Below are 18,694 nucleotides of genomic sequence, written 5' to 3'. Positions count from 1 at the left end.
TGCCATAAACAATTATGTAGTGCTGGAGTAAAAGGTTACCGAGACAAGTGGAATGTATTAAGCGTTAAGTTTCGTACTACAACCTTTCATGATTCTTTCAACCAAATCACTGTGTTCATTCGTGCACGATATCACCGCTGTTAGAGAAGTGAAAAAAGTCGGTTCAAGGTTTTCGGTGTTTATCTATGAAATTGAAGAGTAAGCAAAAAGAGACAGGATTTGTTGCTCGTTGTTTTGATGAAGAAAGAAGAAGAGGGAAAGAGAGACGTAATCTGTGACGCAGGTGACCGAGTATGAAAATGATGAACATGGGGAAAAAATATGTAATTAAAATAATAAGAAAAATAATTTATCAGGAGTTTAGCTGAAGAAAAAAAAAATGGAAAAGAGACGGAATCTGTTTGGTAGCTCAGTATAAAAATAGTAATATTATTATTGGTAATAATAATATTAAATAATAATAAAAAATAAATGTTATTCAGGGGATAGAGCAGGGTGAGGGCGGAAGAGTTATAAATACAAGTAGACTCGTTATTCCATGTGTGTTTTACTCTTTGTCATGCTGAACTGTGATACTCTTAGGCAGGGTCACTGTGTGTGTGTGTGTGTGTGTGTGTGTGTGTGTGTGTGAGAGAGAAACAGAGAGAGAGTTTGACTTGGCCAGTGTAGATGGTTAATCTTTTCCCTCAGAGTGTGTGTGTGAGGTGTGTTTTGAAAAACAGGGTCGTGTCACGTGTTCAGTACACCATGTCAGTCGCTGCAGTATGATCGGATTATGAGCCTAATCCCGTTCTGACCCCCTCCCCTTTCTATCTCTCTCTCTCTCTCTCTCTCTCTTTCCCTCTCTTGTTCATCATGGCTGTGGGCCGTTCACAAATCCTTCAAATTCCAGTCAGGAATGCATTTCCTGCCTTCCCCAGCTAGCTACTACCCAAGTCCTTTCTCTCGCTCCTTTCCTTTCATCTCAGCGCTCCCGGGGTCTCTCTCTCCCCTGACCCCGGATGACCCCGGAATTTCTCTGCACCCGAATAAGAAAAGGATGAAGCACAGGCATAAAGTGTGGGAAAAGGGAGCAGGAAAATGTGGAGGAGGGAATAAAAACAACATGCTCTTTGCTCGTTTCCCAGAGCCAGCTTGGCCCTAGGGATAAGTGAGTGATTGAGAGAGAGAGAGAGAGAGAGGTTGTTCATCAATATATACAAAAAGCAGAAATGGAAAAAAGAATTATGAACCACAAAGAGGATTTTATCGTTGATAGGATTACAGGAATACGTGCCGGTCTTACTTAATAGAAAGCATTCATTTTGATTCTTGAAATTAAAATGTTATTTCTTGTCACATCTTGTTTAAATGTAATCAGGTTTCTTATCAGTACAGGAACATATGCTTGATTTCAGTGCAGTTATCTATTCATCATGCTTGTGCACGACTCTTGCCAGTGCTTAACTTTTGATTGAAAGCTTCACTGCAAGTTAGGGAGGGAGTTAGGGTAGGGTTAGGAGTTAGGGTTAGAGGGTTAGGGTTCGGAGTTAAGGTTAGAGGGTTAGGGTTGGGTTAAAGAGTAGGGTTAGTGAGTTAGGAGATAGGGTTAGTGGGTTAGAGTTAGAGGGTTAGGGTAGGGTTAGAGGGTTAGGGTAGGGTTAGTGGGTTAGGAGATAGGGTTAGTGGGTTAGAGTTAGAGGGTTAGGGTAGGGTTAGAGGGTTAGGGTAGGGTTAGTGGGTTAGGAGATAGGGTTAGTGGGTTAGAGTTAGAGGGTTAGGGTAGGGTTAGAGGGTTAGGGTAGGGTTAGTGGGTTAGGGTAGGGTTAGTGGGTTAGAGTTAGAGGGTTAGGGTAGGGTTAGAGGGTTAGGGTAGGGTTAGTGGGTTAGGGTTAGAGGGTTAGGGTAGGGTTAGTGGGTTAGGTTTAGAGGGCTAGGGTGGTGTTAGTGGGTTAGGGTTAGTGGGTTAGGGTTAGTGGGTTAGGGTTAGAGGGTTAGGGTTAGTGGGTTAGGGTTAGAGGGTTAGGGTAGGGTTAGTGGATTAGGGTAAGGAGATAGGGTTAGTGGGTTAGGGTTAGAGGGTTAGGGTAGGGTCAGTGGATTAGGGTTAGGAGTTACGGTTAGAGGGTTAGGGTAGGGTTAGTGGGTTTGGTTTAGAGGGTTAGGGTAGGGTTAGTGGGTTAGGGTTAGTGGGTTAGGGTAGGGTTAGTGGATTAGGGTTAGTGGGTTAGGGTTAGAGGGTTAGGGTAGGGTTAGTGGGTTAGGGTTAGAGGGTTAGGGTAGGGTTAGTGGGTTAGGGTTAGAGGGTTAGGGTAGGGATAGTGGGTTAGGGTTAGAGGGCTAGGGTAGGGTTAGTGGGTTAGGGTTAGAGGGCTAGGGTAGGGTTAGTGGGTTAGGGTTATGGAGTTAGGGTAGGGTTAGAGTTTTAGGGTTAGGGAGGGTTAGGAGTTGGGGTTAGGATTAAAAGTGTAGGGTTAGGGATTTAGGGTAGAGTTAGGAGTTACGGTTAGGGTTAGATGGTAAACGGTTAGAGTTATAGGTTAAAACAATCTTATACTATCTTATGATTATCTGGCTATATTCAAGATATTTTCACTTGCTAAGATTTTTTTGTAGTGTAGCTAAACTGAAAAAAATCAGAGGCCTGGGGTTAGGGTTAGATAGGTTGAAGATTTCACTGTGTTGTCATTTTTAATACTTTAACTTTTCTATAGTCTATAGTAGTGCCTAACAGTGATTTCTTAGCTTTAAACACTTGACCAAAGCACATCTGCATGTGAGTCATTTAACCCTCTCACTTTTCTTTAAAAAAAAAAAAAAGAGAGAGAGACTGCGGCTACAAACAGCAAACAACGGTGATTAGTGACTAATTGCAAGGAGGCTCAAAACAAGGTTCTGGCCTTGTAAAAAGTGTAAGGCGCAGATGTGGAAAGCAGGGCTTGATGGGAAACCTTTGACTCATTTAAAGCCTCAGCTGTCTGTAAGTGCTTAGCGGTGTGCTAACGGTGAGCTGTAACGTGTTTGGAGTCAGGTCTTTCAGTCTAGGATGGAAATCACAGATGGCTGCTGTTAAAAAGTGTTTTTTTCTCCTTCAATTCTGACTAATTCAGACCGTGTACACACTGATGGTTCAGTTAAGGAAACTGATTTTCCACTGAGCTGTGCCACGCTTATGCAAATGTTTGGCGAAAGAAAATATGACTCACACACATCAATCCCAGTGTGAGATCCTCGAGTAGGCTCTATAGTAGACATTTTTGTATGGGAGAGCTTCAGAGATTCTGCGATTTCCCACTCTATTTTCTTGCTTGTTTTTTTTCCCCTCTGGTCCATGTTTACGTTTGCTCTCTTATTAGTCATGAATTCTTTTTGTTGGCTTATCCTCCAAAACAGGAAGAATGGGTGTGTTCGGATAAATCGAGTAAGAAAGATGTGTGTGTGTGAGTGTGTGTGTGTTAAACTTAAAGAATGAGAGGTTTCAAGATATTGGCTACAAGACTCCAGTTGTTTTGTTAGCGTGAAGGTTCAGCCAGCTCCACATGTGGAAACCATCGGGCGCGAAACGTTGCCTGATAGCATCATCAGAGCTCTGGCACGTTCAGAACAGCGTGAGTGCGGCGACATGGGAGAGTGTGTTCCTGTAGACGATGTATAATACAAGGAAGTGAAACCCTGTGTATATTTTAAGTGGAAGATGGAAAGAAAATGATACTGAACATAATTGTGGATTCACACACACACACACACTCTCACACACACATATACACACCCTTTGCTAGTTCTAGCCTGTTACTCAAGTTTTTTTTTTTTCTCTTTTGCCAGTGTGAGTGTTTTTTTTTCCTTGTGCTCCGGAGCGGAGATGGAGGGAGTGGGAGAGAAAAGGGACAGGGTACAAAAGGGAAAAATAAAAAGGAGGTAGAAAGAGAAGGGGGGTGGTTGGGGTTCTGGGGGCAGACAGAGAGACAGAGACAGGGCCTTGTGTGTGTGTGTTTGGGTGTGTGGGTGTGGGATGACTTTTTCCCTCAATCCACCTAATGCCCTAGATTTTTTCCCCTTTTACCGCTGACTTCTTTACTCCAGTTAAAGCTACATTCCCTGAATTCTCTCTCACCACGTCCTCACAGCTGGGACAAACACACAAACAGCTGAGAAACACATCTTGTGGGTGTCAAAACCACGGAGAAAAACACACTCGGTATCACAATAACAGATTACAACTGGTTCCATCTGGACATCTCTACATCTCAACGTCCTGATAATGATGTCTAGATAAAGATAATGACTGTATGTGTTATTGTTTCTACACATTTTAGTCAGAAAAGCAAAATTTTGTGGTAAATGAAGTTGATTCTGATCCCTTTGACATCTTGTACAAACACATTTGAGCGTTTTTCCTGCTCTAACACACCCTGTTATTTATAGCAGGTGATGTAAAGCAGAGAAAATAACTAAATACTGTGTGCAGAGCAGCAACAGAACAGAACAGGACCAGGGTTGTGAATGTGGATCTACATTTATACAGTTAGTAATACAACAGGGTACTGTATACTGTACATGTGTCACTTACTGTGCTGAATATCAATCCAGCTGATGATCCAGAGACTCATCATGGCTCTGGTTCAAGTCTCTCCAGAGTTTTTTGTGATTCTTGAAGCCATAAATTCTTGATTTTCTTTTTATAAAACAATGTATTGCAATTTGTGTTCTTGTTCTTTTGAGCAGTTTTCTTCTTTTAAATTCCTACCAGTGAAGACACAAGATATGGAGAAGATCTTTGTCTGAATGTCTTATGGCTCAAATCTGCACAAAATCTGTTTGAAAAATGGAAAAAGAAATATCATGGATTTGATTGTTTTTATTAAATTCTGTGATCACAGATGAAATCCTGGAGGGACTGGGTGTGTTTTGTTGTTTTGACTGAATTCCTCATTTTCTGATTAGCGTTTAAACATTCCAGCTTTGAGATAAGGAGATGAAGTCAAAATAAGGGCATAATATATTGGGGGAAAAAGATGTTAAGTCCAAATAATGAGATATTAAGTCAAAATGATGCCATGTGTTTTTATATGTGTTTAATTTAATTTAATTGGATACAGATGTTAATAACATTGAAGGCCAATAATGTAGGTAACATATACCAAAGTCATTTCTGTGTGTGTGAGTTATAGTAACGTACTTAATGTGCATACTGTGTGTGTGTTTTCAGTTCCAGACAGTGCTCCAGTGAACATCACTGCTGTGCTGAACGGGACAGAGTTGCTGATCAGCTGGGCCGAACCTGACGGAAAGATTAATGGAGAGCTTCAGGGCTACATGATCGAGTACAGCACACCTAATACACAACAGGTTAACACACACACACACACACACACACACAAAATGGATTGAAAGTACCACAATCATTGTTTCACTTTTAAAATGATCATCGTTGGCAAATTGTTGTGGTATAATTGTTGAGGAGAAAAACCCCTCAGGGATTGCTGATTATATTGGAATATTGATGTAAAGATATATTTTTGATGTACAGTCAATTTTTCTATAAGAAGTGTTTCACTTTTTACCCACAAGAAAGGAGGTATATAAAAACTATTAAAAAAATGATTGATATTTATATATCAATAAAATAAATGACATTCTAATAGATATTATAAATAAATGGCAATATGCTAAAATAAAATCTATAAATATATATTAATTACATTAATAACAACATGATAAATATAATAAATTAAATCACAACATAAATAACTCCGAAGCATGAGAATAATCCTCATAACATCTCCATTTTAAAAACATTCTAGCTGATGTTCCACTTTTGCTTTGGAACCTGGCACAATAAGAGCTGGGTGTTTAATACTGATGTCCTGAAGATCTGCCCTCTCACTCTCTCTCTCCTTCAGGTTGTGCTGGACATTGGAATGGTAACAGAGCTATATGTCAACATATCAGTCCCCTTATCAAACATCACCTTCAGGGTTCTAGCCTACACAGGGGCAGGATATGGACCATGGACCCCTAACCACACGTTGTCCCTTGTTCCTATAGGTGAGAGACAGAATGCTGTGAGAGAATCCTGAAAAGAATGAAAGAGGCATTGGAGTTAGATTTAAATAGAAATGATTTAGCAAAATCAAGTTGATAATCATTTTCTTTCTCACTTTCAGACTCAATGTCAAACGCATCGTCATCAAGTGAGTGAACACACACACACAGCTGAAAGTGATCTTATGCACTTTGAAGTTCATGGTATTTTTCCAACACGTTGTACTTTCTTCTCCTTTCTTGCTGGTTTCTTTTCTGTAGGATGTTTCCTAAGTATAAATGAGGAAGTAAGAGGCGAGACAAGAAGAGGATAGATAAAAATGCAAAGGAAGAGGGGAAGGGGAGGGGTACAGAAGTAGGAACGAGGGAAAGTCATAAATATTTAGCACCATGTCACATCTCTGTTAGCTTAGTCGAACACTGTTAGTGAGATGAATGAAATGGACAATAGAGACTGTGAGAGAGAGAGAAGAGGGAGAGTGAGAGAAACAGAGGAGGGAGGGCAGGAAAAGAGGGAGGGGCACAGAGTGGACAGGGTCAGGAGGGTGAATAAGAAAGGAGTAAGAGTATGAGGTAAACATATTAAATAAAGGGTACACGCCCTGTTGAAAAGCTGGGCCATGCACTGAGGTCATGTGTGACAAATTATCAACCACAACACACACACACACTGCTGCAAGTCTTCATCCAAATGTTTTTCAGCCTGCTAAATGGCTGCCCTAATGGTCCACAAAGCAGTCTAGGGCGGCACCAGTATATTGTGTGACGTTGCTGCGTCTGAAATTATGAGGTGTGTCTGTGTTCCCGCCTCATTAAGTGACTCCATTTAATGGTTTTCGTCTGTCGCTTTGTCTCCACCTCTGCCTCAAACAGTAAAAGTATTGTCAAAAATACACTCGACTGACTTTTTAAAGATGCGATCTGGCTGTAATGTTGGTCATCAGTTCTGTAATCGATTGCTTTTCCTAATTCCCCAGGATGTTGTGACTTGAATGTGAACATTTGTATCTGATCCAATAGAACTTAGGAGTAAAACTTTAATTAGAAAATCAGAACTGAGAGCTGGGACACAAATTCAGGTCATGGAAGACAAAAGTTTGCTCAAATTCACTTCGTACATTTCACATTCAGTGTGGTGGCACCCTCTCATTTTATTGTTTGTGTTTCTAGACCTGAGTATCATTTTAAATATGCCTAGAGTTAGAGTTCTGTCCTGCTTCTTTAAAAGGCAATTGTAGATTTAACAGAGGGCAGTGAGGGCACTTCCACATGTTAAGGAATCTGAATTGATTGATCAGTTTCCTCTCAGATTTCTTTATTTATTGCATTTCTAATTCCCATCAAAGACATTAGGAGTCTCTTAAAAAATAACAAAGTGGACTAATCATTTAATCAAAGGACAACTAAAATGAAAACTACAGTTTTGTGCAAATCAATGCAGCAAATAAAATGTTGAGTGTTTTCGTTCTTCTCTCAGCGCCAATTTCCGTAACCATTCTGTTTGTCCTCTTTCTTTCAGGTCGCTCTTCTCCTCCAGCACTGTCCTGGCACTGGTGGTACGTGGTGATGGCAGTGGCAATAGCTATAGCTCTGGCAGTGCTCATGGCTGTATACATGGCCAAGCTAAGGCGGAAGGAAACACGTTTCGGGTGAGTAATGACGAGGCTGAACCCTATGATTTTCCATTTATGCTAAATGTGATCAGTAAAGTGATTTAGTTTGTCGTTTGGTAGATCAGCTCAAGACCTACGATCCTCAGACCATGTTGTCTATATCAAAAAAATCGTATCCAATATTATTATTTTCCTCCGAATACCTGAAATGGTTAAAGCTATGCAAACTAGCCTGTATTTGCGTAGACTAGCCCATATTTAATCTTTATCATTATCCACATCACTTTCAGCTTTTTACTACTTCAAAGTTGAGTCCTAGAGGCATGAATTATCAAACCATGCTAAGATGTGTTACAATGCAGTAATCATCCAAAATCATCATATCAAACCAAGCCTGAGTGACATTGTTGATAAAAAATTTGCCATAAAGATTTTAGAGATCGATTTGCATTACAGTAGGTGTTAGGCAACATTATGTAGATTTAGTAAAATCTTAAACAAAGCATACTGTATATTGGACAACTGTATATATTTTTCTTTTTACATTTTTATTTTGACCAGTGTAAGATTTTTATGTGAAAGAAAGGAACCATCTAATGACACACTGCTGTGTTTAAATCACCTGCTCACAGTGAAGCATTTGAGCCCATGATGGAGAGTGGAGAGCTGGTGGTTCGGTATCGAGCTCGTCGCACCTACAGCCGCCGCACCAACGAAGCCACATGTGAGTCCGATTCCATCTTACACTTTAATCTGAATCTAACACTCAATGACACACCAGTTTGTGCAACCAAAAGACACCGAAATGACAAATCAGACCTGCGTCTTCTCCAGTATGTCAGCAACTGTTGTTGTATGTTGAGATTGCTTGAACTCACTAGATTTCTCTCAGCTTGTCTGAACTTGTCGGAAACTGAACCTGGGAAATTCATCAGCATGCACTGCAGCACTGTCAGAGTCTTGACCCCTGTACTTAAGGTGTATGGTTTCTGCCTAGCAGAATGTTTAAAAAATGGGAACGTGGAACGCTGGAATGTTTCCAGAAACTGTCAGTAGCCTTAAGCACTTAGGCAGATTTCCTGAAAGATGATCACATTTTGGTATTGTGGTGATTTGGGGTTTATATTAAGGTGGAAAATACTTTCATCTAACTGCATTAAATGGTAGTAATAGTAGTAATAGTGATATAGTAGTAATAGTAGTAATAGTGACAGCAGTAGTAGTAATTGTAGTAATAGTGATATAGTAGTAATAGTAGTAATAGTGACATCAGTAGTAGTAATAGATGCTGTAGTAACAACAGTTGTAGTAGTAGTTGATGTAGTAAAAGCAGTAGTAGTAAGAAAGTAAGAAAGAATTTCACTGTGCAGTGATGTATATGTGACAAAGAAAGGCTACTTAATTTACTTAGCAGTAGTAATAGTTACTGTAGTAATAACAGTTGAAATAATAGTAATAATAGTAGTAGTAGTTAGGATGTAGTAGAAGTAGTTGATGTAGTAAAAGCAGTAGTAGTAATAGTAGTAGTAGTAATAGTTGTTGTAGACTTAACAGTAGTAGTAATAGTAATAGTTGTTGTAGTAATAACTGTAGTAGTAGTACTAATTCCTATTAGTACTATTCCTATCTATCTATCTATCTATCTATCTATCTATCTATCTATCTATCTATCTATCTATCTATCTATCTATCTATCTGTCTGTCTGTCTGTCTGTCTGTCTGTCTGTCTGTCTGTCTGTCTGTGAGTTTTAAACATTAAAAATACAGTGGAAAATTGCACCTTTAGGAATCATAAACAGCAAATTCCCATATAGACCAGAATAGAAACCCAATTGAATCGCAATTAAAATCCAGAAGATTCAGTAGATTCTAGAAAGATCCAGAAGTATTTCTTGTGCTGTAAGAGGAGGAAAAGACTGTATACAGTCGCTTATCACAGTTAGATGTGTAGCCTGTTGACACACACGGAGACATCCATGGAAGTAAAAAGATGACACAAGTTCTGTGGAGTATATGAATACACTAGTTTGAACTGAGGGGTTGGATCAGCTGATTATTATAATTATTTATTTTTTTATTAATTAATTAATCTCAAGGCTCTGAACATTATAAACTACTCCTTTAAAATGGCTTTGGTTTTAGTAAGAACACTTATTAGATCTAAACCTGTTCTTCAGTGTGGAAAAAAGGTACACTTAGCACACCTGTATCCTCACAAGAATGTACACACACACACACGCACGCTGGCATCACATTTCATAGTATCAATGCATGCTCTAGTTGAGACAGTGTTTCTTTTATATGACCCTCCCTTTCTATGAGTCTGAGCTTGCCTTTGTGACAAAGTGGCTGAGAGAAATCACAAACGCTGACAACACAACAGTTCGAGCAGAAACCCAGAAAAGCACCGTAAATGAAGAGAGGAAGGAATTAGCTTATATTCTTTAGAGTTGTTCTGTGGTTTAGCCACCTGCTGTACGTCCAACACGAGAACAAACACGCACTTGCGCTCAGCATGTGGGAACATGTTGGAGGAGTGAGCGCATACTTGTGTGCATGCTGCAGGGCTGATGTTGAGCTCACAGCTGCAGGAAAACGCTGTATACATGTACACACCAGATGTGCTCAAGGACTCCTTTTAAGAAGACAGGACAGGATAAATGTGCTTTTTATGCCAATTTTCTGCACTAGTTAATGCGTGAAGTTACTGCTGAAAAAAGTTTAGACAGATAGATAGATAGGTAGATAGACAGAGTGACAAGTGAGAGAAAAAGAGTGCATAAGAAAAGCAAAGATAGATAGATAGATAGATAGATAGATAGATAGATAGATAGATAGATAGATAGATAGATAGATACACTATATTGCCAAAAGTATTCGCTCACCTGCCTTGACTCACATATGAACTTAAGTGACATCCCATTCCTAATCCATAGGGTTCAATATGACGTCGGTCCACCCTTTGCAGCTATAACAGCTTCAACTCTTCTGGGAAGGCTGTCCACAAGGTTTAGGAGCGTGTTTATGGAAATTTTGACCATTCTTCCAGAAGCGCATTTGTGAGGTCACACACTGATGTTGGACGAGAAGGCCTGGCTCTCAGTCTCCGCTCTAATTCATCCCAAAGGTGTTCTATCGGGTTGAGGTCAGGACTCTGTGCAGGCCAGTCAAGTTCATCCACACCAGACTCTGTCATCCATGTCTTTATGGACCTTGCTTTGTGCACTGGTGCACAGTCATGTTGGAAGAGGAAGGGGCCAGCTCCAAACTGTTCCCACAAAGTTGGGAGCATGAAATTGTCCAAAATGTCTTGGTATGCTGAAGCATTCAGAGTTCCTTTCACTGGAACTAAGAGGCCAAGCCCAGCTCCTGAAAAACAACCCCACACCATAATCCCCCCTCCACCAAACTTTACACTTGGCACAATGCAGTCAGACAAGTACCGTTCTCCTGGCAACCACCAAACCCAGACTCGTCCATCAGATTGCCAGATGGAGAAGCGCGATTCGTCACTCCAGAGAATGCGTCTCCACTGCTCTAGAGTCCAGTGGCGGCGTGCTTTACACCACTGCATCCGACGCTTTGCATTGCACTTGGTGATGTATGGCTTGGATGCAGCTGCTCGGCCATGGAAACCCATTCCATGAAGCTCTCTGCGCACTGTTCTTGAGCTAATCTGAAGGCCACATGAAGTTTGGAGGTCTGTAGTGATTGACTCTGCAGAAAGTTGGCGACCTCTTCGCACTATGCGCCTCAGCATCCGCTGACCCCGCTCCGTCAGTTTACGTGGCCTACCACTTCGTGGCTGAGTTGCTGTCGTTCCCAAACACTTCCACGTTCTTATAATACAGCTGACAGTTGACTGTGGAATATTTAGGAGCGAGGAAATTTCACGACTGGATTTGTTGCACAGGTGGCATCCTATCACAGTTCCACGCTGGAATTCACTGAGCTCCTGAGAGCGACCCATTCTTTCACAAATGTTTGTAAAAACAGTCTGCATGCCTAGGGGCTTGATTTTTATACACCTGTGGCCATGGAAGTGATTGGAACACCTGATTCTGATTATTTGGATGGGTGAGCAAATACTTTTGGCAATATAGTGTATATACATATATATATATATATATATATATATATATAGAGTCTGGTGTGGATGAACTTGACTGGCCTGCACTGGCCTGCACAGAGTCCTGACCTCAACCAGATAGAACACCTTTGGGATGAATTAGAGTGGAGATAAGCAATTACTTTAGCATTCATCTGTATTATAAAGTAATATTTCATTATTTCTTATCAATAAAAATACATCATTAGACAAGATTTGCATTTTTTAGTACTGCTTTTGGTCGACCGTTGAAGAAAGTCTCCTACTTTGGTTGAAGAAAGTACTAAAAAAATGTACTAAAGTGTCAGTGTCAGTAGTAACGAAAGTCTAGAAACGTCTCTGGCAACAATTCTTGATTCTGACTGGTCAGAAAATGTTGTTTAATTTTCTATTAGCTCAAACTAAATCACTAAAATGTTCGATCGCGTTGTAACACAAGGACCTCTGCCCTGGCAGAACAGATTTAAAGGTGTATAAGCAGAGATGAGATTTCTATAGTGTTAGAGAAGGAGAGAAACTCTACTTATTATTTCTGAATCAGTAGCACAACAACCTTGATTTTCTAGCTTTTATTAACATCAAGAGAGGGAAATAATGAATAACAGGAATAAAGCGTATAGCGTGTGGTTGTGCACTCTTCTTTGCTGTGGTACAAAAGGAAGTACACCTGGAGCAAATTTAAGGAGTACTGTACGCTTCATTAATTATTTTCCTTTAGCAGTCATTGGCTTTTATTCCGTTTATTTCCCACTAAAGTTTCTGCCACACTTTTGACCTGCATAGACTGCAAAAAATTCTGTCATAATACTTGTCATAATACCATTGTTTTTAGCGGTGAAACTAACCTAGTTGGCCAGAGCTAGTGGACTGAATCGAGCTCTCTGACCTCACTTGTTTTTGCATGAAGATGATGGTTGAGTGAAGTATGGCGTAATGCTTTTACAGGAGGAAAAAAATAGACAGGGAGAAATGAAATAAGGCTTTTGTGTAAAACGAAGCATATGTTTTCTTTTTCTTGCTTTCAGTGTGTGTGTGTGTGTGTGTGTGTGTGTGTGTGTGTGACAGTCAAATTTTGGCTAAATTCCCTGGCCGTTCCTTCTCTTCTACATTTCTCTCTCGTGGGAATGTTTAAAGAGAGAACAGACTTTTCCGGTTTTATTTAATCATCTTGTGCTTGTGAGTGATTTCTCATAGTAATCTTCACATAGTAAATGGAGAAAAGTCATCTTCAGGCTTCGGTACAATGGTGCCGAAGCTGGTGAAAAAATGGTGAAAAAATAACTAAATCTGATATGGTTGTTTACCGTCTCTACTGCTAAAATCTGAAGGAATTAAAGGCTACTTGTAGTGACTAAAGATTTCACATGAAGCTTCTTGGCTCCAAGTTTTGCAATTTGGTGCACTGGACATTGTGAGATTTCTATCTAGAAATGATTGTAATGAGTGCCAGTTGTGAAAATTCAGCATAGTAGTTTTTAACCTGGAGGTCATGACCCAAAGTGCAAAGAGGCAGCAGTGTATTTTTGTGCAAGTGTATAAAATACTCCACCTACTGGCCAACATGATATATCTTAGTAACTGCTCATTAGTAGACGTCACATGGGCTTAGCAATGTGTAGCTTATAGTCATCACAGCTGAATAGATATATTAAAGCGATTTCATTTCAAGAACAAGTACAAGTATTTTCATTCTTCAACCCTTTTACCAGTACTCTGGCTTTTTCACTGAAAACATTTCGGGAAATTTTCAGTCAGTATAAATAAATGAATTATTTTATGATTTAAAATGCGTCAGGACTCTGTGTGAGATGTTTGTCGGATAACCTTACAGAATTTTAGTTATTAAATTTTAGGTGCTTATGAACAAGCGCTTGGGGTGTCTCGGAGAGCAGAAATGGAGTTTGATATCATAATTTACGTTAAAACGTTTTGTTTTTTTGGAATTTTTCTATGAAAATATTGCCCCTAGTAGGCTAGGCAAAAACTAGGCTAGGTAAAAGTACTTATGAAATAATACAAAAAATTAAAGCACTGTGACAGGACAAAGGAAGACATTCAGAGCTGAACATGCACTGTGCAATGTTAAGAACTGCTGATGTAGCATATTGTAGTTTATTGAGCAGCTCATCTGTCTGAACTCTGCTAGCTAATCAAATCAGGTCTATTATCTGGAATAAAAGAGATGAGCCCTACAAAGCCCCTCATCAGTGTATGTGTTTTATTCTGCAGTGAACTCGCTGGGCATCAGTGATGAACTCAAACAGAAGCTGCAAGATGTGATGGTGGACAGACATAAGCTAACGCTGGGAAAAACACTTGGAGAGGGTGAGCTTGGATTCATAGCCCAATAGCGGATTTACAGCCTTAGCTATAATCCAAGCATGTCAAATAATGTGTGTGTGTGTGTGTGTAGGTGAGTTTGGCTCTGTGATGGAAGGCCTGCTGACTCAAGAGGACTCGGTTCTTAAAGTAGCAGTCAAGACGATGAAAAGTGAGTCCTGGGACATGGAAATATGGAAATAAATCAAATCTTTGCATTGTGGAGTTGCTTCATTACTCTATTCCTACTATTTTCTTTCTTTCTTTTTCTAGTTGCTATTTGTACACGCACTGAGATGGAGGACTTTCTAAGAGAAGCAGCTTGTATGAAGGAGTTTGACCATCAGAATGTCATGAGGCTCCTAGGTAATGAAAAGCAAATCATGCACAAGCAAACTGGATCAATAAAGAAAACAAATCAATGATTTGGATCATGTCAACATGCTGAAGTGGATTATTTACTTATAAAAATAATTTACATATAAATACATATTTCATTTATTCCTGCATTTCCAGAGCAGTGTGTCAGTGTAAATGTGTGTATCGTTGTGTTTAATGTTGAGGAACATCTGTTAAAAATTCTCTTTCTTTTTCTTGCTTTCTCTTCCCTCCCCTTCTCTCCCTCTATCTCCTTCTCTCTCTTTATTCCCTCTCTGTCCTTTAATATCTCTCTCTCTCTCTCTCTCTCTCTCTCTCTCGATAGCTTGCTCTCTCATGCGCTCTTTTGCTCTCACACTCTCTATTTCTCTCCCTCCCCTCTCTCTCTCTCGATTGATAGCTTGCTCTCTCACGCTCTCTTTTGCTCTCACACTCTATTTCTCTCCCTCTTTCTCCTTCTCTCTCTCTCTCTCTCTCTCTCTCTCTCTCTCTCTATCTCTGTCACTCTCTCTTCTTTCATATTCATCTCTCTTTATATCTTGCTCTCTCACTTTCTTTTTCTCTCTCCCCTCATCGCTCTTAATATCTCTCTTATTCTCTCCCCTCTCTCTTTCTCCCTCTCTCTATCACGCTGTCTCCTTTTCTCACTCCTTTTCTCCTCACTCCATTTCTGTTCTTCTCTTTCTCTGTCTCAAGTGTTAGAGGCATGTTTTCCTAGTAAATGATATAATGAGATAATAATGGATATGAGAACTTAGATCTCTCTCTCTCTGTCTGTGTGTGTGTGTGTTTTACAGGTGTCTGTTTGCAGACTGTAGAGAGTGAAGGCTTTCCATCTCCTGTGGTGATTTTGCCCTACATGAAACATGGTGACCTGCACAGCTACCTGCTTTACTCAAGACTTGGAGACTCACCTGTAGTGAGTGTCTGCTCTTCTTATCTCTCTCTCTCTCACACACACACACACACATACACACCACCCACACAGTGTAAGAAGAGATATAAGGATAAAAAAGGAGAACAAGGGGCAGCTTTCATAAGCAAATCGTATAAATAGCATTCTGTACTGTTTCCAAAAAAACCCTTAATATATATTGTGCACAGTGTGAAAGCTATAATTATAAAAAGTTTCATTTCTTCTTCATTACTGCTCTAAGTGGACACTCAGATCATATTTATTGTTAGCTTTATAGAAGTTATAAATGAATATTACTTCAACATTTTCTCCCCAAAGCACATATATTGAATAATATGAGAGAGAGAGAGAGAGAGAGAGAGAGAGAAAAGCTGTGTGTGAGAGGGGGGGGATAGAGATTCAAGATTCAAGAAGCTTTATTGTCATTTCAACCACATATAGCTGATGCAGTACATAGTGAAATGAAACAACGTTTCTCCAGGACCTGGTGCTACATAAACATACTACAACAAGTTCAACACAAAACAACACAACAGAGCTAGAACAGAAGTTTGTCTTAGCCACGTAAAGTGCACAGTGTGCAGCTAGGTGCAAACAGAGCATTGACAAGACAGTGCAAAAGACAATAAATACAAGAAAGACAACACAAAAGAACACAGGACACTTAGCACCGAAAAGAAAGAAGAACATGTGTAATGGAATGTAAGTGAAATAAAATAAGATAAAGTGAAATGATGTAAAAAAATATTGTGCAAAAATACACAGCAGCGGTTGAGGTAGTGCAAATAGAAATAAACATAAATATGACTATAGCAGCGGATGACAGGTAGAGGTAGTGTAACGTCTGGGACCCCCGCCCTATGTGGGGCTCGACCCCAGACGCCCGTGGTGTGTGCACGCGCCAGCACACGGTGTAATGAGACCCATGCGCAGGATTCAGCGAAGCACTGCTTTTATTACATTTAACACGCGACATAGGGAAACAAACGTAACACTAGACATGGCGTGGTTAACTAAACTAAACTAAACTAAACCTAGACCTTAGCTTGGACATGGAACCTAGCAAACAAAACCCCAATAGAAACCATGGTACAGATAACAATCATGGACAAGGACACAAACACAAGGATCCCTATTTATAGGGGTAGACATTAGGGCTAATGGGATACAGGTGACACAATCAGGATAGAAACAATAGGAAGGGCGTAACAAAAGACACAAAGAAGCAGGCTTCCAAGGTTCACCTGCCAGCGCCCTCTCTGGGCCTGGCAGGGAACTGTCCAGCTGTTCCTGACAGGTAGTGCAGCAAGTAATGAACAATATAAATTATGTGTGTGCGTGTCCACACAGTCAAGAGAGAGAATGTATCTGTGTGTGAGAGAGACAGAGAGTTAATATACAGTTCAGTCCTGAGTGAGAGTGTGTGTGTGTGTGTGTGTGTGTGTGTGTGAGTGTAGAACAGTTCAGTCCAGGGTGTTGAGGAGCCTGATGGCTTGAGGAAAGAAACTGTTACACAGTCTGGTTGTGAGGGCCCGAATGCTCCGGTACCTCTTTCCAGATGGCAGGAGGGTGAAGAGTGTGTGTGAGCGGTGTGTGGGGTCAGCCACAATGCTGTTGGCTTTGCGGATGCAGCGTGCGGTGTAAATGTCCTTGATAGAGGGGAGAGAGACTCCAATTATCTTCTCAGCTGTCCTCACTATCCGCTGAAGGGTCTTGCGATCCGAGACGGTGCAATTCCCAAACCAAGCAGTGATGCAGCTGCTCAGGATGCTCTCGATGGTCCCTCTGTAGAACACAGTCAGGATGGAGAGAGGAGAAGGGGGGGGGGTGAGAGAAAGAGAGAGAAGAAAAGAGAAAAAAGGAGAAAGGTAGAGGAGAGTGAGAAGGAGAAAGAGAGAAAAGGAGAGAGAAAAGGAAAGAAGGAGGGAGAGAAAAAGCTGTGTGTGTGTGTGTGTGAGAGAGAGAGAGAGAGAGAGAGAGAAAGAGAAGGATAGAAATAAAAAAAAAGAAACACAGCACAGGAAGAATACATTCATGATTGTCAAAACAAAATCAAAGAAGCAACCAAATTAAACAGAATTAAAACTGATTGCAAATTGGCATCATATCTTATCACATCATGTCATTAATAATTACCAACAAAGAAAGCTGGTATCAGAGTAGTGTCTGAGTGAGCACAGTCTGGCGGTGGAGACGGGTTGATACAGGCAGTGCTGGAGGCCCAGAGACACAAGCAGCGAGTGGTAGAGGACGAGATGAACTTCACCTCACTGAGCAGCAAATACACTGGCATTAGACACACATCATTTTTAATGATAGGACAAGTATATATTAGAGAGAGAGAGAGAGACTGGTCCTAATGTATATGTTACGTATACATCATGTTAAAATGTAATGGATTTTCTTTCATGCATGGGTTTTTTCCTCAATAATGATAAATCAATAATTATATATTATTCTCAATAACAATGAGCTTATGAGAGAGCTCATCTTGTTTCTATCTATTGGTTAGGCTGAACAGAGAATATTCTCTACTGCCCCCTAGTGTACAGTAAGCGTATTGCGCACTTTCATAGTGTTTCATTCCGTGACATATAGTTATGGAAATTTTTCATCTTCTTCTTTTGCAGTACCTACCATCTAAGATGCTGGTGAAGTTCATGACAGATATCGCCCGAGGAATGGAGTACCTGAGCAGTAAGAACTTCATCCACAGAGACTTGGCTGCACGTAACTGCATGTTGAACGAGAACATGAACGTGTGTGTTGCCGACTTCGGGCTCTCTAAGAAGATTTACAACGGCGATTACTACAGACAGGGCCGCATCTCAAAAATGCCTGTCAAGTGGATTGCCATTGAAAGCCTGGCAGACAGAGTTTACACAACCAAGAGTGATGTGGTGAGCCAGTCATGTGTGTCCGTCTGTGTGAAATCCCCCAAATAATTCATGTGTATATAGAATGCAGTATTAGTTGTATTTAAAAAGTTGTGTTAGATAAATGAAAAATGGTATTTGTGTTGATTTTATCAATGTAGTTTTTTTTATTATTTTTTTATTAAATTTTTTTATTATTATTTGTTCATAAACATAATATGGCATGAATACAGATGTATTACATTTATATTTTATTTTATTCATATAATCAAAGACAATAAATTGTGTGTATCTTTTATCAGTGGTCCTTTGGTGTGACAATGTGGGAAATCGCTACACGTGGTCAGACTCCGTACCCCGGGGTGGAGAACAGTGAGATTTATGATTACCTGAGACAAGGCAACCGCCTGAAACAGCCTCCTGACTGCCTGGACAGCATGTGAGGGTGTTTTTTGAACAGATG

The 18,694-nt window shown here is 40.2% G+C and overlaps 1 protein-coding gene across 1 annotated transcript in view; it reads left to right on the top strand.

The window, feature by feature from the left end:
* The window catches only part of LOC131370753 (tyrosine-protein kinase receptor UFO), a 37,995-nt gene that overhangs the window by 16,414 nt on the left and 2,887 nt on the right, over positions 1–18,694 (top strand). Inside the window, exons 8-18 of the mRNA XM_058418210.1 lie at positions 5,186–5,325; positions 5,880–6,024; positions 6,144–6,170; positions 7,541–7,670; positions 8,267–8,358; positions 13,972–14,067; positions 14,156–14,233; positions 14,335–14,427; positions 15,237–15,358; positions 17,986–18,255; positions 18,534–18,670. Coding sequence (XP_058274193.1) covers positions 5,186–5,325; positions 5,880–6,024; positions 6,144–6,170; positions 7,541–7,670; positions 8,267–8,358; positions 13,972–14,067; positions 14,156–14,233; positions 14,335–14,427; positions 15,237–15,358; positions 17,986–18,255; positions 18,534–18,670 — 1,330 coding nt within the window. The remainder of the gene's footprint in view (positions 1–5,185; positions 5,326–5,879; positions 6,025–6,143; positions 6,171–7,540; positions 7,671–8,266; positions 8,359–13,971; positions 14,068–14,155; positions 14,234–14,334; positions 14,428–15,236; positions 15,359–17,985; positions 18,256–18,533; positions 18,671–18,694) is intronic.

Source organism: Hemibagrus wyckioides, linkage group LG20 (assembly GCF_019097595.1).
Source record: "Hemibagrus wyckioides isolate EC202008001 linkage group LG20, SWU_Hwy_1.0, whole genome shotgun sequence".
Taxonomy (NCBI): Eukaryota; Metazoa; Chordata; class Actinopteri; order Siluriformes; family Bagridae; genus Hemibagrus; species Hemibagrus wyckioides.
Note: the sequence above shows the minus strand (reverse complement) of the source record. Positions and strands in the feature narration are given on the sequence as shown.